Source organism: Rhinolophus sinicus, chromosome 2, assembly GCF_057876585.1.
Source record: "Rhinolophus sinicus isolate RSI-liver-muscle chromosome 2, RSI-T2T, whole genome shotgun sequence".
Classification (NCBI taxonomy): domain Eukaryota; kingdom Metazoa; phylum Chordata; class Mammalia; order Chiroptera; family Rhinolophidae; genus Rhinolophus; species Rhinolophus sinicus.
Window position 1 is genome coordinate 17970606 of NC_142502.1, and position 26374 is coordinate 17996979.

The following is a 26374-nucleotide window of genomic DNA, read 5'->3' on the forward strand; positions in this document are numbered from 1 at the left end:
TGAAGACAAAAAAGACAAGGTATTTGAAGGCCACCTTCAGTATAATACATGTAGTTTTGCTCTCAACTTAAAAAATTTACTCGTATTTCCCTGGAAAGTCTTTTTAAAATAATATTTTTGAGGAAGATAAGCTTCACCCATACTAATGAATGGCTGCTTTCTAGAAGCAAGAAAACCCGTGCGTTTGCAGAATTTTCTTCTCCCTTTTTACTAAAGCCACAAACGAAACCCATCACTCCTTCACGGGAACCTCGCCCCTTCAGCGGGGAAGCCGCCTGTATTTAATATCTGCTTAGAGCCCGCCTCCTCCTTAGAGGTTCCAGCCAATCCGGTATTCTCTAAAGCCGTGGGCAGAACTATCGCGAGATTCCAACTGCATCCACTCGTGGCCTTTAACCGTGTGGACTTGCGTAGAACAGGCTCTTGAAGCCACCGCCGGAGAAAGGGGGCGGGGCAACTCGACGTGCGCGTTCACCTTGACCCCACGCTCCAGAGCGCGCCCTGCAGCTAGGAGCTGAGGTTTCTGGGTCCCCCGGGAACCCCAACACAAACCAGCGTAAAGCGCGCGAGCCCCCCTCAGGTGGATGTTCGGTGGGTGGCGACTGCGTGCCCGGGACCTGCGGGAGCATTAGAGGGCCTTGGTGCGGAGACGCTCAAGAGGCTTGGAGAACTAGTCTAGGTAGGCGCTCGGGTGATGGAGGGTCAGGGGTCAGGGGTCGGGTATGGAAGACAGCTCCGGACCGAGACTGAGGGCTCAGGGAAGGAGGACTTGGTTGTTCTGGGGCCCGGGAATCGAAAGGGCTGCGAGTGAGCCGCAGCACAAGTCTCCCCGACCCTGCCCCATCCCAGACGGGCGGGCCCTTGGACTGCCGCGGCTCCTCCGGGAGAAGGTGGGGTCGTGGGAAAGGAGGACGTGCTTCTCCCCGGGGGCTGGGCCGGCGGTGTTTTGTTCGAGCGTCTGAGGGGCTATTGTCGCGCTCCTCGGCCTCGCGGTAGCTTGTTTGCCCGGCCTGATGGGAGCGATCCGTCGCTGACAGCCCTGCTCTGACTTCTGGAACCGCTTTTGGGTCTTTTCAGAAGAAAACTGGGTGGGTATCACCATTCGCAGCAGATAACGCCCCTGCAAGCTGGAACTGGGCAGCTTCCTAGCTTGGTGCGCGAGGTTGTAATGCAGTAAAAGGGGAGGCCGAGGCTTCTAAGTTAGTCTGAAAGTTCTCAGTTACCTTTGGAGTCAGATTGATTACGTTTGCATTCAAAACCACCCTTGCACGTTTTGACTCCGTGGTGGTTGCTAGGTTTATGAACGAACGTGTGTTATCCGATGATTGATGGTCACTGTCAGATACACAATATCATTAAATCATGACTATTAAGCTTGTAGTCCTTAAGCTTGTGTCTTGTTTCTAAGTGACTTGACATTAGGCACGGGGTAGAAATACTAGATGTTTTGTGTTTTCCAACTTGTTTTTAAATTAACTTGAGGCTATGACTGAACAAAATAAAATAATTTTAAGTCATTACAGCGATTTTTAATGATTCTGTTGGATGATAGCAAGAATGGTGAAATTCCCATGAATAGAAATGATCCATGAGATCTGTATTGTCACCAAAAAGGCTAGTTGGTTTATGATCTGTAACTGCTGGAAACAGAGCAATTGTGAGCAGTAGTGGGGTAAGTGTACCTTTGTTACCTAGCCTGTACTTCCTAGAGCTTTGCAGGACCAGTTAGTAAGTTGGCAGTTGAAAACAAAATAGTTTACTTTTGAAAGATTATATATATACATATATGTATATATATATATATATATATATACACACACACACACACACATACATATGTATATATATACATATATTTTAAAAGTATAAAAAATATACACACTTTAAGAAAGGAAAACTATTAAAATTGTAATATTCAATATATACCGATAACAAAAGGTGAATACAAGTCACGTGTGACTTCTGCAATTACAAGAGGTGCTCAAAGTGGTTACCATCAGCATTCAGACACTTCTGTTGATGGCGAACTGTTTAAGCAATGTTGACCAAAGTGTCCACTTGTATACATTTTTTGGCATCCCTGATATATATATGTATGTATGTGTATATATATATATTTTTTTCTTCTTGCTCAGCTGTACTTTTTACTCAGCCTAAAAGAACTGTACTTTTAGAATTATTAAAATAAATCTTTTATAAAGTGTTTAGGTTAGAAAGATTTAGAGGAAATACAATTTGCTGGTGAAGAAGCTTATGAAGGCATGTTTCAAGTTTTTGTGACTAACGTATTTTAGGGTTCAACAGATGAAAATACTCTCCTGCTGGAGTTACCACAACGGAAAAGGATTGTGATAATGCTAGATCATTGAAAGCTTTATGTAACGATTGGGCTTCGCTTACATAGGGCTCACGTTGGATGTATACATGTAAATGTATACTCCTGTTGCTTTTAATAGCCCAAACCCGAGTCTACCATGGATTTGTAATTCAGGGTTTGTGTCTTTTAATAAGGAGATTATGATTTGGTGCGGAAAAAAACTAAATTTAAGTTTAATTGAAAATCATTTGTTGTATTATCTTATTAACTTTACCATTTTGTGTTTATTTTTCTAGCAATCTGTCTTTGTTTTCTATTAAAGATACAGGTCAGTCAGTTTTGTCTGTCTCATTCTGAGCCAGAAATAATAAAGAATAGTTTCACATTACCTTCAGTCTTCTAGAATGTGGTTAAGAGACTCTTGTCCAAAAAGAAATGTGAGTAAAGTACTATTAGGTCCTTAAACAAAGGGAGGATATTCACGGAGTTAGAGTCTTTGTTTCACCTTATTTTGTATTTCATTTCCATCCTGGCACTGACTTGACATTGGAGGTACAGTGTTGAATAGGATACTATTCCTGCCCAGCCTTCAAGTATTTCATAAGTCTAACAGTTAAGTAGCAGTTGAGATCAAGGAGGAGAAGCCCTTAACTAAGCATGCCTCATTATGGAGGGTTTGGGGAGGAAGACCAGGAGAGTAACAGTCAGCAAAGTGTGAAAGAGCGTTCCAAGCAAAAGGCTTTTTACATTTAAATGCAGGATGGTAAAAGTGTGGTCCATACAGACAACTGCATATAATTACATTTTACACAGACACTGATAGTTAAGAGGGAGGAAGACGTAGAACCATCAAATGTGGGATTTATATGGTATGAAGAAAACTGGGAGAAGGATTTGGTATGTGATTTGAGATATACCAGTAGCGGCAAATTAACATCATGATTATAAGTAGCTTTGATGAAATAATATCCTTTTTTTGGTTCAAGAAATTATCCCTGGATAGAGATCCATTAGGAACAGAGTCAACCAAAATGAGTTTTTTGTTTGTTTGTTTGTTTTTTGGTTTATTTGTTTCATTTTGTTTTTTGAGTAATGAGTGGTAGTACTTGGGCATCGGGATTTTTAAAAGTTCCCACGGGTGGTTCTAATGTGCAGTCAAGTTTGGGATACACTGATCTGTCACTTCCCATCCTGCCACATAAAGTTTGGTTATTGTAAAACATCGTTTATAGTAGCCTCAGATGACAATAATAGCAATTACCACCTACTGAATATATGCTAAATTTCTGTTACTGTGAAATTATACTTTATTCTTTAGCACAATTCTGCTATCATCCCTGTTTTAGAAATGAGAAAACTGGCACAAAAGAGGTTAGGTAACGATTTTGGTGCCACACAGTTAGCTATTGCCAAAGCTAGAATTAGAATCCTCTACTGTAAGCCACGTTGCTTTGCAGATGTGAGGTTCTATAGCTAGTTGCTTTTTGGGGTTTTAGAGTTGATGATCCCATAATTACCATGTTGTTAATATTGTGGTTGGTGTGATAGATTGTGTAACTGGCCCAGTTCCCTCCCCACCCCCTACCTTACATCTACTCTCTTTGCCATCAGCAGCTCCACCCAGTAATGAAGTTAGTACATTTTCTCACCTTTTGACTTGGGTTCATCCATGTGACTTACTTTGGCCCATGGAAACTTAGTGGTTTTGCCATGACCAAGCTCTTTGAAAAGTACATGTGTGATTGGATTTGCATGCTTACACCTCAGCCATCAGCAGTAGGAATATACGAGGTGTGACAGGTGTGACAGTTCGTGATCTTGTTGCAACGATGTTGCTAGCATTTTCTGGTACCAGAGGAATTATTCATTATGAATTTGTACCAACTGGACAAACAGTTAACCAAGCTTACTATTTGAAAGTGCTGAAAAGGCTGCGTGAGAAAGTTAGACAACCTGAACTTTTCACCAACAATTCATGGCTCTTGCATCTCGACAAAGCTCACACATTGCTGTCTGTGAGGGAGTTTTTAGCCAGTAAACAACTGTATTGGAACACCCTCCATACTCACCTGATCTGGCCCCCAATGACTTCTTTCTTTACCCAAAAATAAAGGAAATATGAAAGGAAGACATTTTCATGACACTCAGGACATGGAGGTTAATATGATGACAGCTCTGATGGCCATTCCAGAAAAAGAGTTCCAAAATTGCTTTGAAGGGTGGACTAGGTGCTGGCATTGGTGCATAGCTTCCAATGGGAGTACTTCAAAGGTGACCATAGTGATATTCAGCAATGAAGTAGGTAGCACTTTCTCTAGAATGAGTTTGCGAACTTGTCTGATCTCCTATGTGGGTTGCTTTGTGGGTCCCAGGAGGAGTGTGACAGCCACCTTAAGCAGAGCCAGCCTGCCGCTCCAGAAACCAGCCCAGATCAGCCAGCCCTCAGCTATCCTGTAGATCTGTGAAAATAAATGATTGCTTTCTCAAGACGTTGAGCTTCGGGGTGGTGTTATATAGCATATCTGTGCCTGTAGTTAACCGGTAAGCTGATATAGCCTAACTGCTCAAAGTTCCAGGAGAATGACCAAATTCCAGTATGCTAGCCTGTGTTCTGAGGAGAACTGGACGTAGATAAATACTTAGGTTATTAGGGCCTTCCTGTATTATTCTTCCTAGTTAAGAGACAAGATAAGATGCTTGAATACTCATAGTTAACAGTCCTCAGGGATTCATTATAGTCTATCACCTGCACATTCATGAACCAGGCACTGGCTAGGCAATGGAAGTCTCATGATCGACGTAAGCCAGCACTGTTTGCTAGACCTCTTGCACTTTTGAGGATGTTCTATATTTGCACTCATACAGTAGCCATATAGCTATCGAGCACTTAAAGTGCGGCTAGTGAGCCTGAGGAGCTGAGTGTATAATATTATTTAGTCTTATTTAAATAGACACATGGAGCTAGTGGCAAGCTTATGGGACTATACAGAGAGAAACAACTTCCTCGGGGCTGCCAAGGAAACCACCCTTCTTTTAAATCACAAGTTTACCATGTTCCTAAATAAAGGAAAGGTTCTGTCAGCAAGAGCAAGGGAGTGGGGTAGATCTTAGGTAGGTAAGAAATATTGCATCAGTTTCTTTTATGGTTATTGTTCTACTCAGATTTTTGTATGTCTTGGGTCAGTTTTATTCATTTATATTTTTTAGTAAACTACCCATTTTATCTTAGATTTTTCTAGTTTATTAGGATAAAACTTTTTAATATTCTCTTATCATTTTAAAATCCCTCCTTCACCTGTTTTTTCTTTTTAAATCAGATTTATTATAGTATAATTTGTTTATAATAAAATTCAACAATTTTAAGTGTACAATTTGATGAGTTTTAACAACTACATGCAATCACGTAATTACCAGTAGAACATTTCTGTCACCCCAAAGATTTCCCTCCAGCTCCTTTGCTGTCAATCACCTCTTCCCACTTCCTAGGCCCAAGTAACCACTAATCTGCTTTCTATCACTAGATTTTTGCCTTTTCTAGATTTCATGTGAATAGGATAATACTGTATGTAGTCTTTCACATCTGGCTTCCTTCACTTATCATAGTGCTTTAAAAATTCATCCATGTTGTTGTATGTTGTATCAGTAGTTTATCACGGAGTAGTATTCCATTTGTTCATTCACTGGGTGATGGACATCTGGGTTTCCAATTTTTGGCTTTTATTAGTAAGACTGCTATTAACATTCAAATTTAAGTCTTTTTGTGAATCTATGTTTTTATTTCTCTTCGGTCAGTACCAAGGAGTGGGATGATAACTAGGCTGTGCAGGAAATGTATAATTAATTTTATAAGAAATTGACAAACTTTTCCTGTTGGAATGATTGAGTGTTCAGTTCTGGTTGCTCCGCATCTTCAGTCTTTTAAATGTTAACCATTCTAGTGGATTTGTAATTTCTCATGGTACTTTGTGGGTTGAATTTGCCTTAATGACTGATGATAGTGAAGAATTTTCATATGCTTACTTGCCACTTAAAGACCAGCTTTGCTGAAGTGTCAAATTTTTGTCCATTTTTTAATAAGGTTTTTCTCTTACTATTGATTTGCAAGAGTTCTTTATATATTCCACATACAAATCCTTCCTCAGATAACAGTATGTTATCTCCCTGGGGGTTTAATGATGTTGATTAATTGTATTACAAAGTCCTATTTAGATTGCTTCATTTGTTTCATTTGGTGAAAGTTTGTCTGTGTTGATTTATTTTACTGTTGGAGATCCCTTAATGTCTGATTGTTGATTATGAGCTCATCTTTACAGTTCAGATTCCCAGTTTCACCTTTCATTGTTTCTGCTTATACAATTTGCTTAAGGGGAGGGTCAAAAGCAGCTGCCTGGACCCGTTTTATATTATATTCAGTGATAATGGGGGGAACCTCTCTGTAGGCGGAATCCATTGTTATTTGCTTTTTCTTCTGTACTCAGTAACAAAGGATATCTTTCCAGTTTAGGCACTGTTCTCCCCAAAATAGATACCCCCACTATAGCTGCCTTGCCTTTGTCAGAAATAGGGAGGTAAGGGCCTGCCAGTTCCCACTTTATTGTTCCATTGTTAGCTACAGAGGGTGCCAAAAAAAAAAAAAAAATGTATACACATTTTAAGAAAGGAAAAAATTATATTAAAATTGTAATATAATGAATGACGCTAACATTCATTTGATTAACGCCACCTTTTGAGGGAATGTCATACTACACATTGCTACGTAATTCAATTCAACTTCAAATGTAATACTTAGAACACATTTCTTAAAATGTGTATACATTGTTTTGGCAACCCTGGTATGTTTGTAGCTCTGGACCCACTTTGGGCTCTACTATCGCTCTGCCACCACTGAACATGGAAACCCTCTTGGTGACACTCCCATCCTTTATGCTAATACATTTACGCCATCACTTAGCTTTTCAGTCAGATGCCCTCTGTATTCTTCTGTAGGAATGCATCAGAATTTCTGGTCAACTGAGATTTCCCACGTGCTGTTTTTATTTTGTTGTTTTAAGCAGGGCTGTGAATTTCTGAATTGTTTTTTTTTTTTAAACATGTTTCTCATTCTTTCCTAGATTTGGAGCAGAGTAGTTAGAGATGGGGGATTAGTACGGGAGAGGGGTGTAGTCTGCTCCGTGTGCTCAGTTTGAGGAAACCAAAACACAGTTTATTGTCTGTCCTGAATTAGAGACCACAATCTGATTTATACTTATTTTGTATCCGCTCTTAAAATACAGCACAGTGTTGAGTACATAATGGGACTCAGCGATACCTTATTGGATTTTATTAAAAAATAGGAATATTTCTTTAAGCTAATTTTTAATTATTTATACATCCTTTTTTTTTTTCAGCTACATGGTTAAAATAGGTTGAAATAGGCACCAACCATCATTATGACTTTATGATTTATCTCTGAGTTATTCTGTGTTTCACACAGGAATTGGCTATTATTTTGGGAAAAGTGTAGTTTGGGGCCTACATATGAACGCTTTCAGACTAGTGTACTCTATTGAGATAACAAAGCTTTCTTTTCCTTTCTTCCCTACATTTTTTTCTTCTCTTCCATTATTGTCTCTGCTCCATTTCCCCTGGTTGCCATCACCACCACTTTATTCCTTTCCCAGCTATCCTTCTTATCCTTTTTATCTGCTAATCCACAAAAAGAAATATATTTCTATATTTTCATCTTCCTCTTTTGAAAGAGAAGATGTATTTGTAGGGATTTTAAAGCTATGTATGGATCAAGTGAAGTTTTGTTAACTGTTTGGGATTTTAAAACAAAATTGAAATTTTGTAGTGATGATAGGAGTATATATATTAGTAAAACTCTTCAAATATGTGTTTCTAGGATATTTGAAAGATTTACTTGGCTGTCATGCTGCTCCTTAAATGTATTTTTAGAATTTTATTTTATACAACAAATTATCATTATTAAATGTATCCATTAATGACCAGTAAGACTACTAGAATTTATATGATGCATGAGATTATGGTTATGTGTTTCTTAGTTGTGTTTGACTTATTTAAAAAATTATCCATTGCTTTATGTATCTCTGAAGATTTCATGTTATATGTGTGGACTATTAGCTTATGCTGAATTTCTTGTGTGGGATCACTTTAACACTAAAATCCTCTCTTGGAATGCCTACTGTTGCATTTGTCTTCTAGAGTTCACATTTACCAACCAAGAAAACGTGAAAATGAGCAACCGACGGAAACGTGCTCCTCCAGTGAAAGTAGATGAAGAAAAGCAACAGCAGCTTCGTTGGAATATGCATGAGGACAGAAGGAATGAACCTCTCATCTTAACTGATGACGAATGTCCCTGCCCAGGTTCAGATTCCTCTTCTGCTCATTGCATCATCTTAGATGATAGTGTAAAGGAAGAAGTGGCTCACACAGATAAAAAGAGATGTTTGGAGGAGGTGAGCGTCTCAAAATCAATCGATAAAGAAGAGGCTGGTGACAGTTTCTCCCCATTGTCTGTAAAGCTGAATGTTGTGATCTTTCCTCATCACTTCGATAATTCTTGGAAAGCATTTCTGGGAGAATTAACTCTTCAGCTTCTTCCTGAACAGAGTTTAGTTGAAAATTTTTCTGAAAGGAGTTTTACATTGATGAGCTCAGAGTCAAGCAACCATTTCCTGATCTGCGTTCATTCAGAATGCATAGATGTAGAGAAACAAGAAAAAGGACTCAACGAGCAAATCAGTATTTGTGACAAGAGCATTCAAGTGGAATCGTCCTTCAGTGGTGAAATGTTACAAGATTTGGGGTGGCTGCAAAAGAAAAGAAGAATAAAACTTTACCAAAAACCAGAAGGAAGTCACATTATCAAGGTACTCAATTTCTGTGGTGTGTTTTAAGGTTTTTCTGCATTGAGCAGTCCATTTTGAAGTTAACTTGGAAGGAAAGTCTGAAAAGCCAGCAAAAGCCTCCTTATTAAGTTTCAAAGTACACTTTATTTTGGGCTCTCAGTAACTATAATATAATATATACATAATAAAATAATTAGCTATTTTATGTATACATGTATGTATGTAAAATAGCTAATTATTTCCAAGATGAACTTTTTCAAGGAGATCTTCCCGATTCCTCCTTTCCAGCTCCATTCTCAATGACTTGTTTTGATTCTCATTATCTCCTTGTCTTCCTGTCGCAGTCCTTTAGCCAGTTCCCTGCTTGCCTTTTCAGCTCCTTCATCTCCTTTGTCTCTGGAATGGTGTAATACATATAAATGAAAACAGAATTCTATTCTTTCCTGCTTCCAGAATTAAGTATAATCTGGAGTGTGAGTCTGATAGGTCCTGGTCTACCTCTCCAGCCTCATCTTTTCTCACTCCGCTTTTTATTCCGTCCTGCAAATTCCAAATTGATTTGTTTCCTGCACCTTCCCTGCCAGCTTTCTGCGTCTTTGATTTTGCTCTCACAGTTCCTTCTGCCTGGGTTGTTCTTCCTTGATTAATTCCTGGTCCTCCTTTAATATTCAGCTCAGAATTACTGCATATACAGAAATCTTAAAACTCCATGATCAGTGTTATGTGCCCTTTCCCCATCATACCTGATGCATATACTTAATTTTGCCTTGGTCACATGTCGTGTACTTACATTTTAGATCTTCCTCCCTCACTAGTCTTTTATTTTCACAGCCTAGTAAAACATTAGATACTGAAGAGATTTTCAGTAAATGAGTGAATAAATTTATAATGCATTTCAGGCTCTGCTATTCACTAGCCAAGTGAATTGTTTGAATGCTCTAAATTCCAGCTTCTTTCTATATGAAATGTAAATAATAACCATTCTTTTTACCTCATACAGTTGTGTTGAGACTCAGGTGAGATAATGCAAGTAAATGTACTTTTAAACTACGAAGCAGGTCAATATGCCTTCATGCTAAAACTTGAAAGGAAAAATTCTAACATGTTAAAATTCACCATCGTTCAATTGAAAACTGTATCTTATGCATTTCTCATATTAAAAAGCAATTACATTGCAGCCCTATTTGTAGTTTCAGAATTTGTTATTGTGGGAAAGGAAAAAAATTTAGAAGCACGAAATTATAATTAATTGTTCCCTGGACAGTGAAACTATGCAACATTCCCTCTCTTTGTTGATCATGAATGCCAAAATGGGCATTCAGTGATAACAAGTATGTAAGAATTCATGGCTGTGGTTCTGTTCACCTCCCCCACAAACTAAGTCTTGATGTATTCTGTGCTCCCTGATCTCAATTTTTATAACTATTTAAACATTTATTGCTGCTGTAGTAAGCCATCTCTAAGTGAACACAAGCCAGAGTAAAATGTTAATGAAATACAATCTCTGCCACCCATTCTTCTATAATGCTGGGTTGGATAATTTTTCTTTAGTGAAAGAATATGAGAATCTCAGTGATTAGGGAACCAGGTCCAGGATTATAGAGGGAAATGAGGGAAACAACATTTACTGAGTACCTACCATTAGGATGTTTTAAAATTGCATCATCTCTGCTATCTCTTATAGGCTTTTCTCCAGTTGCAAATGACAACATTTGGGTCAAAACAAATCAGTTATTTTGCTTGTTTATTTAGCTCCTACATACCAATGCCGTTATTCAAATTCAAGTTTTTGACTGTAAAGCTTCATACCACATTGCTTCACCAGAATCAAGATATAAAACATTAGTCAAGTTCACTTTTCCTCTACATTTTAATGTTTGATCTAGTAATAGGGATTCCCAAATCTGTGCATAAGTATCCCAGCATATGTGTCAGAATCTTCTGCATTAAAAACGCAGAATCTGGAATTTTAGTCAACTAATTATTCTGATGCTCATCAAGTTTGGGAATCATAGACTCGGTGGGTGGAATTGGTGTTCTTGTCACATCTCCCAGGTTTGGTTGCCGTTAGAGAAGTTGTGTTGTTTTTCTTTGTTGTTGTTTGTTTGTTTTTTGTTTTTAGCAATTTGGATGGTACATGGAACATAGTAGGCACTGCATTTATAGAATGAATTTACAATTGAAAGTAAAATTATGTGAAGGAAGTTTGCTAGGTATATATTTAGTTTTGTGGAACAAATAGTATAAATATCTTCCAAAACAGTGATGGTAAGAAATGTTTTTTTTTTTTTATATCCTCATAAAGAGTGATATAGTACAATTAAAACTATTTCTATGTTGATTGATTCTTTGTAGGTTGGAATTTATCTTTTGGAAAATGGCCTAGCGAAACTAGACTTTCTGAGTGAGGCAAATTCAAGAATGAAAAAATTCAATCAACTCATGAAGAGAGTGATGGAAAAGTTATATAATTTTATTCCAGGTAATTTTTAAAGTAAACTTTGAAATTGCTATTACTTAAGAGGTACAGGTTTTCCCTAACTCTTATACATAAAAACCATGAAAAGAACTAATAAAACCATAATAAAAATGAAATAACCTCCATAAAATTGCTGTATGACTTTTCTGAAATGCCTCCACTAATATGATTTGTGTTTTTACTTTGTTTGCTTAATACTATGCTTAGCTTACAGTAACCAGTCAAGAAACGTTTGCAGTGTCAATAGGCAGAGTCTAAAGGATCTTGAGTTGATTGGAATTTTTGCAGTATTTTTGTGCTTTTATTTTGTTGTGGCCAGAGATTGTTGCCTGGCCTTTATTCCACCTCCTCTTTGGGGTCTGACAAACTATCTCAAGAGCCTACTTCCCAAAAGACCAGTTACTTTTGCTCCTGTTTCTTGGCAAGACGTTGCACCCTTGGTCAGGACTGCTGCTTCAGAGTTGTCAGCCATTGGTTCCCAAGGGAGAGTGTAGATGGCTTGGGGCAGCCCATCAACACTCCTGGAAAACGGCTCAAAATCTCCAGCCCTGCTCCTGGTGGGCCAGCACTACTCAGGGGCAAATTTTCATACTGGAATATTTGAGAAATCAGCATCTGGCTTGATTGTTATTTCTGTAGGACATTCTTTCCAAAGCTTCACAATTCTAATAAAAGTAAATTATGTTATGTTAAAGTCTTAAAAGGAGGAAAAGTCTCTGGTTTTAGAATTGGAAGGAATACCTTTAAATACATCGAGACTTTAAAAGTTAAGAAATTATTCTGCCTTTAAAAGTAATTCAATATGAACTTTTCAAAGAAAAACTTCAAAGAATTTCAAAGGAAAACTTCAGTTTAGTTTCCAATACTAGATTATACAACTATTGGCACAATCTGGAATAACCAAGCATATAACGTTCTGAAAATCTTCATAGCATGTTTTTTATTGAGAAAAGTAAATTATGTCTTTGTGGTAAATTTTAGAGCATATGCAATATGTTCTATAAAAGTTTATAGGCCTTTTTGAAACAATTTGGAAATAAATTATTAGCTAAAAGGAGGTTGTAAATTTGTTCAAGATTTTGAATTTTGTTTTCATGTTATAGTCAGCACAAATCTTCCACATGGCAACTGTGCCCAGCAAATGAATCTGATATTTTTATAAATTTGGATTAATGGTTTACACACTTACCTCCCAGTTGGCTATAGCTGCTACCAAATGTCTATTTTATTTTACTTTGTTTTATTTTTTATATAAGAAATAGAATGGGAACCCTTGCCTTAGACACAGAAATTATGTCTGCATATGGATATTTTTTACATGAAGAGAAAAGTGAAATAAATTATCCTTTTATAAATTGCAAAAGATATTCACATCCAGTTCCTCAAATGTTTACTAAATATCTACGATGGGCAAAGCATGTGCCAGCTGCTCTGAGTAGCCATAAAAATGAAAGACAGTCTTTGCCCTCAAAGAGTAATACAGTGCAATGCAGAAAGGAAAGGTAGTGCATAAATGATTGCACTACCAGACAGACTGTAGTGCATTGCTGCGTGCAAAGTATAAGTGTATTATATGAGCTCAGAGGAGAACATTACTTCTAATCAGGGAAAACAAAAGACAATACCATGGAAAAAGTAGCAGTTGAATGATGTTGAAGGATGGATGGGTAGATTTTTGATCTTGAAGAATTAAGGATAGGACCTTTCAGTCACAAAACACTGAGTAAAGCCCCAGAGTTGGGAGAGTGCATGGTGCGATCTTGAAGTAAGAAGTGCTTGTAGTTCTAAAAGGTGGATTGGATTGTTTTGAGTACACTGTTGTTTGGTATACAGATGTGTTGGAAGAGGAAGAGGAAGATTCAGAGAGTGAGCCAGAGGGACAGGACATTGACGAGCTCTATCACTTTGTGAGGCGAACACATCAGCAAGAAACACAGTCCGTTCAAGTGGACGTACAGCATCCTGCATTGATTCCTGTGTTGAGACCGTACCAAAGAGAGGCTGTCAACTGGATGCTACAACAAGAGCATTTCAGAAGCACTCCTGCTAGTGGCAAGTATAAGATGCCTCAAGAAAGGCAAATTGATCTGAGGGATTAAATGAGAGGTAGTTAGGGTGGGGGTGGGGGAGCGGAGAAGCATTGACCATTCAAGTCATATGGAAAAGATAGGATAGAATGGACTTTAACTATAAACAAAGTTATTTTCTAAGCAATCCCTCAAAATTGAAGTCTAGAAAAATTCATTTGTGATTTCTCTTATCCATAAAAGTCAACTGATTTTTCTAGCCAAAATAAAGGCCCCCTTGATTGGAATTTTTATAAACCAAGCAATGTTTTTGCGTGCCTTTCCAACTAAGAAATGTTTTTGAAACCTGAACTGAAGGGAATCTTGCCAATCAGCTGCAAGAGCCCTCACAGTTTGATGGTGAATGTTAGTGACAGAAAGCACATTTACGAAAGTGGGAGACTTATGTGCGACTATTCTAATGTTTCTAGGTTTTCATTTATTTTCTTTCCAAAGTAACAACATAAAATGTCATCTCTTAAATGTTTTCATTGAAGTAGTAGGTTTATGGGAGTCATTTATGCCATGTCTTTATTACGGTCTTTAAGGGGATGGGCATAACATGAGATTTTTGTATGATTCTAGGAAGTGAAGTGATAACTATTTCTCATTCTTCCTATATTGATTTTAGTTAATGACGAATAGCTCTTATGTCTCCCATGAGTTTCATCTTATATTTTTTTATCCAACAAACTTCATTTTTTAAAACTTTCTATTTTACAAAATAAGTATCAATTCATAGCCAGTGTTATTTCTTTCCACTTCTCCTCCCATACTTTGAATTACTTTGAAGTAATAATCTCACATGTATCATTTCACCTGTTTAATATTTCCGTTTGTTTCATTAAAAGATAAGTGTTCTTTTAAACAGATATAAAAATATATACAATAATGAATTTAAAACTCAATAATTCCTTAATATCACCAAATCTCTCTTCCTCCCTTTTCTTTCTTCTCCCCTTTGAACTTTCTCTCTCTTTAAATTTGTTCAAATCGGAATCCAAGTAACATCTGTATATTGGAATTAATTGCTGCTTCTTAACTCTATTTTAATTCATGGGTTTTATTTCCCCTCTCTCATTCTATTTTTTGTCCTTAAAATTCATGTGTTGAAGAAATTGTTAGCCCTATAGAATTTCCCACAGACTGGATTATTTTTTTCTCCAAAATGAAATATTTTTTCATTAATACTTAATTTTATTAAGATATCTCTTACATACAATAAAATGCATAGATACTAAGGGCACAGTTTGATAAATTTTGATAAATCTATGCATTTGCACAAGCAACAACCTAATTAAGACATAGAACTAGACTTTCCCAAAAGTAACCGCTAGCCACACATGCCTCTTTAGACTTGAAATGTGGCCGTCCAAATATGTGCTGTAAGTTTAAAATATATACCAGGTATTAAATAGTACAAAAACGGTATGAAATACCTCATTAATAAGTTTTATATTGATTATGTATTGAAATGATAATATTTTGGTTCTATTGGGCTAAATAAAATAAACTGTTAAAATTTATTTTACCTGTTTCTGTTTATATGTCTGTCATGCAGTGCTGACAAAATATTTCCATCACCCCAGAAAGTTCCCTCATGGGCCAGTCAATTCTCCTACTTTAGCCCCTTCTGGAGGCAACAACTGTCACCATAACTCAGTTTTGCCTGTTTTTGATACAATAAATAGGACACTTAGGGGGTTGGGGGAGAGTTGGCTTCTTTCAGCATGTTTTTGAGATTTTTCCATGCTGCATGTATTGGTAATTCATTCTTTTTTGTCCATAGACGGGACTTTGTTGATTAAATCCTATGTTTCATTTAGTAGTTCTTATTGTTCCCTGTGGTTCCCATACTTTGAAGCATTTTATCTTTTAGTTGTTCCATTTTATAAACCCTATATATCTATATTCCTACTTCATCTATTAATCCCTAAAGAAGGCAACAAAAAATTACTTGCTGTTTCACTGGTGGGTAGAGACATACTTCCTATTTTACAGTTGACTTAAAATATTAAGGGAAAGGATAACAGAAGATTCTGTTTGAAACAATCAGTACTTTAACGTTATAGTTTCAGATGTTCTTTCCTCGGTTACCTAAGCCTTTCCTCCCATTATCAGACCCATATAAAAGGTTAGGTCTGATGTAGGTGAATGCATTATCCTACTAGCATATGTCTGTTGAATTATTTAAAGACTTCAGGCAACTTTTTGAAAGATATATAAAAGATCAGCTTTCTTTTATCGGGTAAGAGTTGGTTCTATGTATAAATTTTCTTCTGCTGTTAATTCTCTGTAATTTGCTATGCTTTGTTTTTCTGTCTTATTATTTGTTATATGGAAAATATTTGTGCCTAAAGCAAAGGAAGCTAAAGAATAATATGTGAAGAAAAGAATGAAAGGAATCCTAGCCTTTTTCCCATATGTGTGTGGCTTCCTAGGGTATCCTGTTAACTTATTTTTATTTTAGTATGATTCTCTGGCAGGAAAGAAAACAAACAAAAACTTGTTTTTATGGTTATATTTTTCTTTAGAAAATGCCCTACACTTCTTATGGCGAGAGATTGTTACATCTGATGGTTTGAAACTCTATTACAATCCTTACACAGGCTGGTAAGGCAAAACTTTGTGTGCTTGATATTAAACGTAAATATTATGAAAACCTGTATGAGATTGGTAGCATATGTCTTTAGCCTTGGCAGTACCTCAAGGAGGAATACTAAATTAAAGTCTTATTAGACATTTTTATTGATAGGATAGACAGAATTAATAGTACGTGTCATTCTTCAGTAAATGAATGCTGTACAATCGACTTAAGATGGTTAGTTATTGCTACTTATATTCAGAAAGTAAAAAACATAAGTCACAACCATAAGGAATTTTCCTAACTGGTTTGTTTTTTATCTTCAGACTAAAGAAATTACAATTCTAAGTAAAAATGTCATCTTATGGGCCCGTTTTTATATTTTTGTTAAATTTGTCAATATCTGTTATAAATGAGTTTTAGGAATCATAAAGCTAATTAGTGAATCAATTATTGCCCTTATTTTTTTATTCACAAATTCATAATGTTCACAGAAAGAAGGCAGACGTGCTTCCTTATATTTATAAAAGAAAAAAAATGATGGCTGTTTACCAATACCACTCTTGTTTCCTGCAGACAGCTGTCAGCTGAGGCAGTTTTTTGATTGTCACAGTTCGTATGTTCATGATCTAGGGATTTGAATTGTTTCACCCTAAAAGTTTTTTAAAAATTAGACTTTATGCATTTTTTCCAGTTCTCTGTAGGAGCAATATAATTTTTGTTTGCATTCCCATGATGTATTATTCTTGATTTTTCTTTTAGCATCATCCGCGAATACCCATCTGCTGGGCCACAGTTGCTTGGTGGAATCCTAGCGGATGAGATGGGTCTTGGAAAGACAGTGGAGGTCTTGGCTCTGATTCTGACACATACTCGACAAGATGTCAAACAAGATGCTTTGACTCTTCCTGAGGTAGGAGGATTCCTGTGGGGCTTGGGAAAGCAGGGGACATATGTTCTGGAAACGCATCATATGTCTAGCAGTGGGTTGGCACTTAAGTCAACACTTTCGATTTATGCTGCAGCTAATGATTTACATTAGCTGTTAGTTCAACTTCAAGTGGGCCCAGAGAACGGAATGTTTGTGACCCAGTGGGGATTTAAGTTATGTTGGCCAACTAGGAAGGGGATACGCTGTTACTGACCAAGCTGCCTTCTAGTTGGCAGAGAAACTACCTTAGCAAAGGACTATTACAACTCAAATGTTTTGTCACTGCTACAATTCTCCATTTTTCCACTAAATACTTTTTTTTACAAAGGTCTTTTCCATTAAATACTTTTGAGAACGATTTTTTTTCAATTGTACAAATCTCAGATATGTAACTCTTAGAATCTAATAATGAGAACTTTGTTGAAAGATAACTTAGTAATTGGAGTGCTAGATGAAACGAACTCTTAAGTCCTTATCCAAAATATGTAATTCTGTTTAAACATAAATTTTAAAGTTCAAAAAACACTCCACGGAGAAAATGTAGCTCATGTTTGTCAATCACAAAATCTAAAATCAGCATATTGAATCTGCTGAAATGAGGCTACAAGATAAGGATATACCTGTAATTACCTGTAGAGCCCACCATGCTCACGACCTTAGTGATTATATGATCTTTTGATAGGGTCAAGTTTTCAAAGTTAGTCTTTCAGATTTGAGTAGGTAATAGAAAATACTTATTTCCTTTGTACAAAAAGGAGGAAGAGTATACAGTTTTCAGTCAGTAACTTCTTTTTGGCATTTTCTGCTCATCAGATATTTAATTCTAAGTTATTTTTCGTATTACTACAAATTGAGCGCATTAATTCCATATTTAAACAAGCCATAAAAAGTTAATTGCAGAAGTCCCAACTTAACATTTAGATAATTTAAGATAATATGCATAATTTTAAAAGGTGATGGCGAGCTGTAAGCCCTGAAATAAAAAATGTTTGTATGTATGAATAGCGTATATACCCCTTTTTTCCATAATTTTGTACATCTCTTTTCTATCTCCTTAATAGAAGGAGCGTTAATTTTAATAAGCAGCTCAGGATACTGAAAGCAAAACACTGTGTGACTACTAAATGTTGTTTATATTAGGGAAAAGTGGTGAATTATTTCATTCCATCCCATTATTCTGGAGGAAAAGTGAAAAATACAGAAACCCAAAATATGGAAATTGAACCAAAAGAAAAAATTCAGTGCCCCCGTAAGTATGGAATCTCTCAAAACATATTTTTTACAGTATTGTGTTATAGTTCTTGTAATTCTTATATAGCAGTATCTTGTAATTGTTATGAATAATTGTTTTTATAGTTGTTTATACTTTGCATAAATGGGTCAGTTATGAGTCATATTATCTTAACAAAAGTAAGATTTATTTTTTTATTTGACTTAGTCCATGTGGTTCTTGCTCAATCTGTTATATTTACATTTTTTTAGCTTACACTTTAAACCAGTTTTTCTTTGTTCTCAAGCCTCGCTGCTTCAAATTCTGCTAAAAAAATGAATGTTTCCCTTATTAATGATAGCATATATTAATACATAGATAATTGTCAGTTTTTTGAATAATTTAAATATTTGCTTTGTCAGATTAACAAATTCATAAGTAATTCTTAAATTATTTCCATTACAGTAATTTATGTGTTAAGATAAATTTTTAGTATGTATTCTTCAGATTGACAATATACAGACAGCATACCTTCAATAAATCTTTGATTTATTTTTTTCTTAACTTGGTCCTCAGTGTACATTAAAATTAACTGAGTTTTATTTTCTTTTAATTTGAACTATTTTGACTGAGTTAGCATATCCTTTTGCATTTAGCTACACGTGTGATGATCCTGACAGCTGTGAAAGAAATGAATGGAAAAAAAGGAGTTTCCATCCTTTCCATCTATAAGTATGTCAGTTCTATATATCGATATGATGTTCAGCGGAACAGGAGTCTTCTGAAACGGATGCTGAAATGTTTAATTTTTGAAGGTCTTGTGAAACAGATCAAAGGCCATGGTTTTTCTGGGACTTTTACATTGGGGAAGAATTACAAGGAAGAGGATATATATGATAAAACAAAAAAACAGGTAACAGAGCATTTATTAAGCTATATGTGATGCCTTACAGAATTAGTTGACAGATCCAACTTGACACTGAAGTTTTTACAGCCTGACGATAAAAAGCAAACCAGTTAGGAAAATCCCTTATGGTTATGATTTATGTTTTCTACTTCCTGAATACAAGTTCCATCAGTTACTTCAAATGAATACAACTGAATACAACTTCATTTCAGTTACTATTTAGCCCAAAGAAAAGTGCATGGCAATTATACAAATAGTTGTTTAAGCATACTATAAAGTTTAAAACAACTTGTCTCTCTGCATCATGCTGTTGTCGGCAATTAAAAAGTTTATTCCACGCTTAAAAAAGATTAATGATACCGTCCATTTGCATAGCTCTTTGTATACATTTTGAATCTTTTATATAAATTCTTATTTTCCCATATCATCATCTTATACAATTTTTACATTTGGTTATAAAACTGTTTCTTTGGGACTATTAATTTCAGTTTGCTTTTAAGAAAATAGTTATAAATTTATAAACATTAATCAAGAAAAGATTAATGACAAGTCCAAGTTTGGAGCGATCAGCTTGTATACTGTGAAAGAAACGGCAGATAAAAAATTCATTTCCTGGAATAGGAAGTCTCCAACATTTTGGGGGAATGTCCAACATTTTTCCCCAGCCAGGGTAGAAGACTGCAATAAACTTCTGTGCTTTTTACTAATCCTCTGTCACTTAAAAAAAAAAAACAAACAATTAATTCCATTCATTCCATATTTATTAAGTGTCCCAACACCTGTGTTCAACCTTGGATCTGACATCATTTCTTGGAGTCGGTTGCTGGCACCTACTTTCCCATCAAAGCTCCTCTCTGTTATATTCGGCTCGTTTCCATTCTTATAGCACCGTTTTACTTTTTACCGTTCTCTCGTTTTCAACAGACCCCTTTGAGATCAGGGGCTAAGTATTCCTCATATTTGTATCCCCAGCATCTAAGACGATGCCTGGTGCAGAACTGGCATTCAGTAAAAATTGCAGGAGGGGAATAAAGATAGAAGGGAGAAAGAAAGAAGGAATTTATTTGCTAATTGCAATAACTGGTAGATTAACTTTCACTTTCTGTAAATGCTACCGTTTATTACGTGGTATTTTTATAATTGTCCTAGTTTGTATATTTATGTATTATAAACTACTAACCTTTTATTGATTTAGGCAGACCATAAATTATAAGCGGTTAATACCAAAATATCAGTAGCTCCCTTTATCTTTCTGATTTTTGTTCTCTCCAAATCTTACTTGTCCAGTAGTAGAGCCTTCCTCTTATTCTGGACCTGCAGACTACAAGGAAGGTTCTCGTAGGAGGCAGATTAATAGCCACTGATCAGGAGTGATTCTCATCAAGGAAAAGGGTGGCAAAGTCAGGTTACTGGATTTTTATATAAGGCACATAAATAAACTTGGGAATTTAATTTAAAAAATATAACTATGTTGGAAAAAATAATTAAATAATATTTTTTCATAGGCAGTGTGGAGTCCAAGGAAAATTCAGAAAGAATCCAGAAAATCAGGGAGTAAGGACACAGATTCTGAATACTTGCCACCAAACACCCCTGGTGATGACAATGATCCTTACTATTATTACTGCAAGGCTGGGAGAAATAGTAGTAAAATTAGGAAAAAGCCCGTTCCATCCACAGAAAAGGGAAAAAGTCAGCCTAACCTTGATCCTAATTCAGAAGATCACTGCCCCACTACCCATGACACTGGAATGACTGACGTTACCACATCTGAAAGTACATGTGTCCTTGAGGTCAAGCGAGAACATGCAGCAGAGAACCAAGCGGAATCGCTAAACCCCGCGGGGGCTGATGTGCCTCATTCTAACCTTGTGAGTCCCTGTGATTCCTCTGATTATCGCTTTGAGTGCATATGTGGTGAACTGGACCAGATGGACCATAAGCCTCGCGTTCAGTGCCTGAAATGCCACCTGTGGCAACATGCGAAATGTGTGAATTACGAAGAGAAGAATCTGAAGATTAAGCCTTTTTACTGCCCCCACTGCCTTGTTGCGATGGAGCCAGTGTCAACAAGAGCGACTCTGATCATCTCGCCGAGCTCCATCTGTCACCAGTGGGTGGATGAAATCAACAGGCATGTGAGGTCGTCGTCTCTTCGAGTGTTGGTAAGGCCGTCTGCACTCTTTCCTGGGGTAGGAAGACAAATTGTTACTTCTTCAGGATAGCTTTTATAATCTTTGTCACTTTATTGTTTATCCCAAAAATTAACTTAAAGAGATGATAATAGTAAATCAGAACTTGAAGAGGACACTGAAAGTAAAATACAGAACAGGGAGTTGTTTATTCTTTTCTGGCATCAAAAGTTCTGAAGTTAAAGCACTTTGAGTGGAAAGATGTGAAAGCTTTTGAAAAGAACTCATCACGTAAATGAAAAAGTCTTTGTATAAGCATATATACTCTTACACAGAAATGCACTCCAAAGGCGGTATTGTGTAATAGCAGCTACTTATCCCATCTGCCATCTCTTAGCTCCCAAATCATCCTCTGTGGCTAGCCTCAGTTACCTCATTTGTAAAATAAGAATTTACACATTCAACAAATATTTATTGAGCACCTGTTGCGTGCCAGGAACTGTGCTGAGTTCTGAAAATGGTATCCTCTCACACACCTATTGTGAAGATTAAATGATTTGATAAAGTGCTGACACGTGGTCATTCAGTGTTACTGTTCACTAAGGTTAGTGTTCTTCATTCTCTTCTTTCCTTCTTTCCATTCAAATGTTAGTGATGTTATTTCAGCCGCTGTCCTGGAGGGACAATCCATTTTGTCCTGGAGGGACAAATCCAATGGAGGGAGAATCCAATAATAAGTAAAACGCCATCCTGAATATAGGAGATAAAGTTTAGCACAGTGCCTGAAGCATAAGAGACACTCAGGAAATACCAGCTCTTGCTGGTATTTTTGCTGTTCTAGTTTTGCCATTGTGCTTTTGCATAGGCTATTGATTCCATCAACCTCCCTACAGGCTCTTTCCCCTTTTTCCCCACTGTGAGGAGAACTCCTCACTATTCTTCCAGACACTCCCCCCCCCCAAATTTTAAGTCCTCTTTGAATTTACCTTCTCTTGCCGTAGACTTGGTCTTTCCACTGTGATGCTGTCACGTTGACTTCTGTGACAGTTCCTTTCACATTGCTGACGTTACTGGTCTTCCACACTAAAATGTGTCTTTCTCTAGAAAGATGTGAGCTGTATCTCACAGCATGGTTGGTCCTAAACAAATGGAAGGGCTCCGTAAGGGCCTGAGTGAATGATTATTTCAGCTATCTTTGACAAGCCTTTCTGCCATAACTACATCCGTGCTGATTATTCCCTAGGTATATCAAGGAGTGAAGAAAGATGGCTTTTTACAGCCTCACTTTTTGGCAGAACAGGATTTAGTCATTATCACCTATGATGTCCTCCGTTCAGAACTGAACTACGTAGATATCCCGCACAGCAACAGTGAGGACGGCCGCCGCCTGCGCAACCAGAAGCGCTACATGGCCATCCCCAGCCCCCTGGTGGCCGTGGAGTGGTGGAGAATCTGCCTGGATGAGGCCCAGATGGTCGAATGTCCCGCCGTGAAGGTGAGGATTTGTGCCAAGTCTCCCAAGGGCTGGGGAGAAGAAAAGGGAAAGGGGTTGGGAGAAACTGTCCATAGAAAATTTAATAATTCAGGTGTAATTAACCCACAGTGTTGACATCAGCCAAAAGCTTGCTGTTAATCAGTCCTCGTTTCCTATTCTCGTGTGCTGTGAAGCCTTAGGTACGCTGAACCATTGCCCTGTACTCAGTGCCCGTATATATTTGAGTAAGATGGCAGTTTATGTGTGATGAAGATCAAAGTCAAGTCTGCTGAGGGTCTTTTGTAAGCGTTTCTGCTAGGTGGAAAGCTTATGTGGGCTCTGAGCTTGGGGACAAAGTTGGCTTTGGGAATTTTTTATCAGAGAGACTAGATGAGAGCAAAAATGCTACTTCAGAAGATAGAATTGTGATCCGGCCTTTGTCTATGTCTTTATTGTCTTTGGCCAGTCTGTAACCTGTCCTGAATTTATGAGTCATGTCTCTTAGTATAGTGGTTCACATCTTAAGGATGGGGTGACGATGTATCAGTTGTTCAGGGAACCTTTTCATTCTGCACATACTTGCACATACTTCCTCTCGGGTGGGGGCGGGGGCACCTGTGACGTCCTCCTGCTAATGAGGCTAGAAGTTGGCCGACTGTGACAATCAGCAATGAGTGTGGTGTCTGTTAAATAAGAGCAAGCGCAGCAGAACTGAAGCGTAGCTTTTTGTGGCTGTTTTCATGCGTAGATGTGTTCCTGACTTCTGCACTTTAACTATGTTTCTTTTCTTTTTTATTCCGTATTTCTCTCATCAGGCTGCAGAAATGGCTCAGCGCTTGAGTGGGATTAACCGATGGTGCATCAGTGGCACTCCAGTACAGAGAGGATTGGAGGGTAATGTGTAGATGGTGTCCTCACATAGTGCATGTATTTGAAAAGCTGGCGTTTTTTAAAGAAAAAGTACTGTTATGTTTCACCTTTGCTGAAATACTTGTTTAAGTGATAGTACATGTATTTATATTTAACTCCTAGTAGTTTCAAGCATTTATTTTTTTAAATGGAATCAGATTATTTTTGTTTTTATACATGGGGATAGATCTATAGTGAGTAGTCCCATCGTCCTAAGTTGAACAGTTGCTGTACCCACCTAAAGAGTGTAGGCAGAGGTTCCAAAGCGGTAGGTAGAAAACAGAACGAACCTGACAAGAATGAGAGAGAGAGAGAAAAAAGAATTAATTTCAATTGGCTGTGTCTATAAAAATAAGGACCATAATTTTTATTGCCTGAACCCATAAATAGTGGGACCATGATTTTACTAATTGTAAAAGTTATAAAATGTTAGTAGGCTTTATGAGATCACACCAGATGGTTATACCATTATTCCATCAACCCTTCCTCTTCTTGCACATTTAGTTCGTGTCTAGTTCTCCCCTCCCTCCCACACACACAGTGTAACTCAGGCTTCTACATAACCTCATGCATATAACTTACTTTTTCCAAAGAGCAGACACTGCATTTTTAAAACTTTTATTTAAGTTTTGAATATTTAAAACTGAAAGTTTAAGTAAATGTTGTTTTACATAATAAATTTTTGGAAAAGCTATCATTAAAATGTAGTTAAATTATAAAATATAAATATTCTTGAACTCCCATGGCGAATACTCATCTTCAAAACTTACCTTTCTGAAAATTCAAGTTTTTGTGTATTGTTTGTTTTCAGCAGGATAACATCACTCTGCTGAAATAAAAATGTCAGCATCCATTGCTTTCACCTGAAAAACAATATATTTTTGATGATTATTTTTAGGAGGAAAAACATTTTCTATGAAGGTTTTAGAAGTACATATTTAAATATTCATATAATTTTAGTAAGTTACATTAAGATACATATTATAGAATAATAGGCTAATTAAACAGCCAAATTTAGTGGTCTGCTGTTACATTTGGAAACTGCCCAAATTTTAGATATTTTAGATATGTAGGTGTTAATAAGATGTCATTCAGCTCAGGAGTTAGCTGAGAGAGTACAGAAAAATGACAATAACTGATATCAAAGTTATCTTTTTTCTAATTTTAGAAAAGTATGAGCAGTAATTCCTGTTACCTGGGTAGGTTATTTTGGGTATATAAGATGTTGGTAGGTGTTTTGAACACTGTCACCATTCATTCAATAAATTCTTGAGAACATTTTTTTAAAAACAGCTTTATTGAGGTATGAGTGACATATAATAAAACTGTAAAATTTGTCAACTTTTGACATGTGTACAACCCATGAACCTGTTTCCACAATCAGGATAATCACCCCCAAAAGTTTCCTCCTGCCCTAGTTACCTAAAAAAGAACTTTTTCAAACTTTCTGGAATTTCAGTTTGTCTTTTCCTCTGCTTCCATAACTCTGACGTGTTTAACACTATGATTCTTACAGTGTGTCAGTTCTTTTTGTAGTTGTTGCAGTGGGAATGTTAGTCTGCCATGATTTATTATGTCATATTTGGAAGTAGAAGTCTCATTTGTTTTCTTTTTTGTGTTAGACCAGCATTTCTCAACCTTGGCCCCACTGACATTTTGGGCCAGATAATTATTTTTTTTTGGCAACTGTCCTGTGCATTTTAGGATATTAGCTTCTACCCACTAGATGCCGGTAGCATTCCTGCAGTTGTGACACCCACAAATGTCTTCAGACATTGCAAATGTCCCCTGCAGGGCAAAACTGCACCCCTCCACCTCAGTTGAGAAACCAGTGTGTTAGACTGTTAGAGATAAATCAGATTTGATGATTTATTAATTAGCTACAACCCAGAGGTCTTGTGCGTCCCATGTTGGCCACATACTGAGCAAGGAAATAGGCCAGGATATTTTCATTCCATAATTTTCCAGGCCTTTTGTATGTTCTACAGGCAGGCTGAAATAATGTCAGTCTGCTTAGAATGTCAAACAGGCAAGAATACTGCCAACCCCTCCCACCCACTATACCCCACATTTATATAATATACTTATTTGTATAGTTATATACAAAACATTGGCTTTGGGGGATATACAAACCTATGTTCACATCCTGAATTGCTAGTTGTATGTCCATAAACAAGCTACTTAAATATTCAAATCCTTATTTTCCTTATTTGCAAAATAAGGTGTTTTAAAGATTAATTATAATAAAGTAGGCAAAGCATTTAGCACAGTACCTGGCAGATATTAAATATTCAGTGAGTGGTAGCTGCTTCCGTTGCTGCTTTTGTTGTTCTTATTTTTCATTTACCTATTTATTTATTTTAGTTTGGTTTTTTTTTTTGGAAATGTAGACTTTAAATAACTTAAGTATTTTGTGGTGCGTGCACTGGTTCATTGTTTGTTCTTTGGGAGACATAATAGTGCTCAAAAAATAGACAAGGTCCCTGACCTTATTAAGCTTACTGCTTAGAG

General features: G+C 36.8%; 1 protein-coding gene across 2 annotated transcripts in view; it reads left to right on the plus strand.

Moving 5' to 3' along the window:
- Positions 1 to 473: 473 nt before the first annotated feature.
- SHPRH (SNF2 histone linker PHD RING helicase) overlaps positions 474 to 26374 on the plus strand; it is a 74887-nt gene continuing 48986 nt past the window's right edge. Inside the window, exons 1-11 of one of the 2 annotated variants that reach the window (XM_019744488.3) lie at positions 474 to 679; positions 8522 to 9192; positions 11527 to 11653; positions 13484 to 13702; positions 16251 to 16329; positions 17063 to 17213; positions 18372 to 18480; positions 19098 to 19354; positions 20854 to 21513; positions 22724 to 22975; positions 23770 to 23848. In XM_019744488.3, the coding sequence (XP_019600047.3) occupies positions 8554 to 9192; positions 11527 to 11653; positions 13484 to 13702; positions 16251 to 16329; positions 17063 to 17213; positions 18372 to 18480; positions 19098 to 19354; positions 20854 to 21513; positions 22724 to 22975; positions 23770 to 23848 (2572 nt within the window). In that variant the 5' untranslated portion in view covers positions 474 to 679; positions 8522 to 8553. Of the gene's footprint in view, positions 680 to 951; positions 1089 to 8521; positions 9193 to 11526; positions 11654 to 13483; positions 13703 to 16250; positions 16330 to 17062; positions 17214 to 18371; positions 18481 to 19097; positions 19355 to 20853; positions 21514 to 22723; positions 22976 to 23769; positions 23849 to 26374 lie in introns of those variants that run through there. The other variant, XM_019744489.3, reaches the window with a different exon arrangement.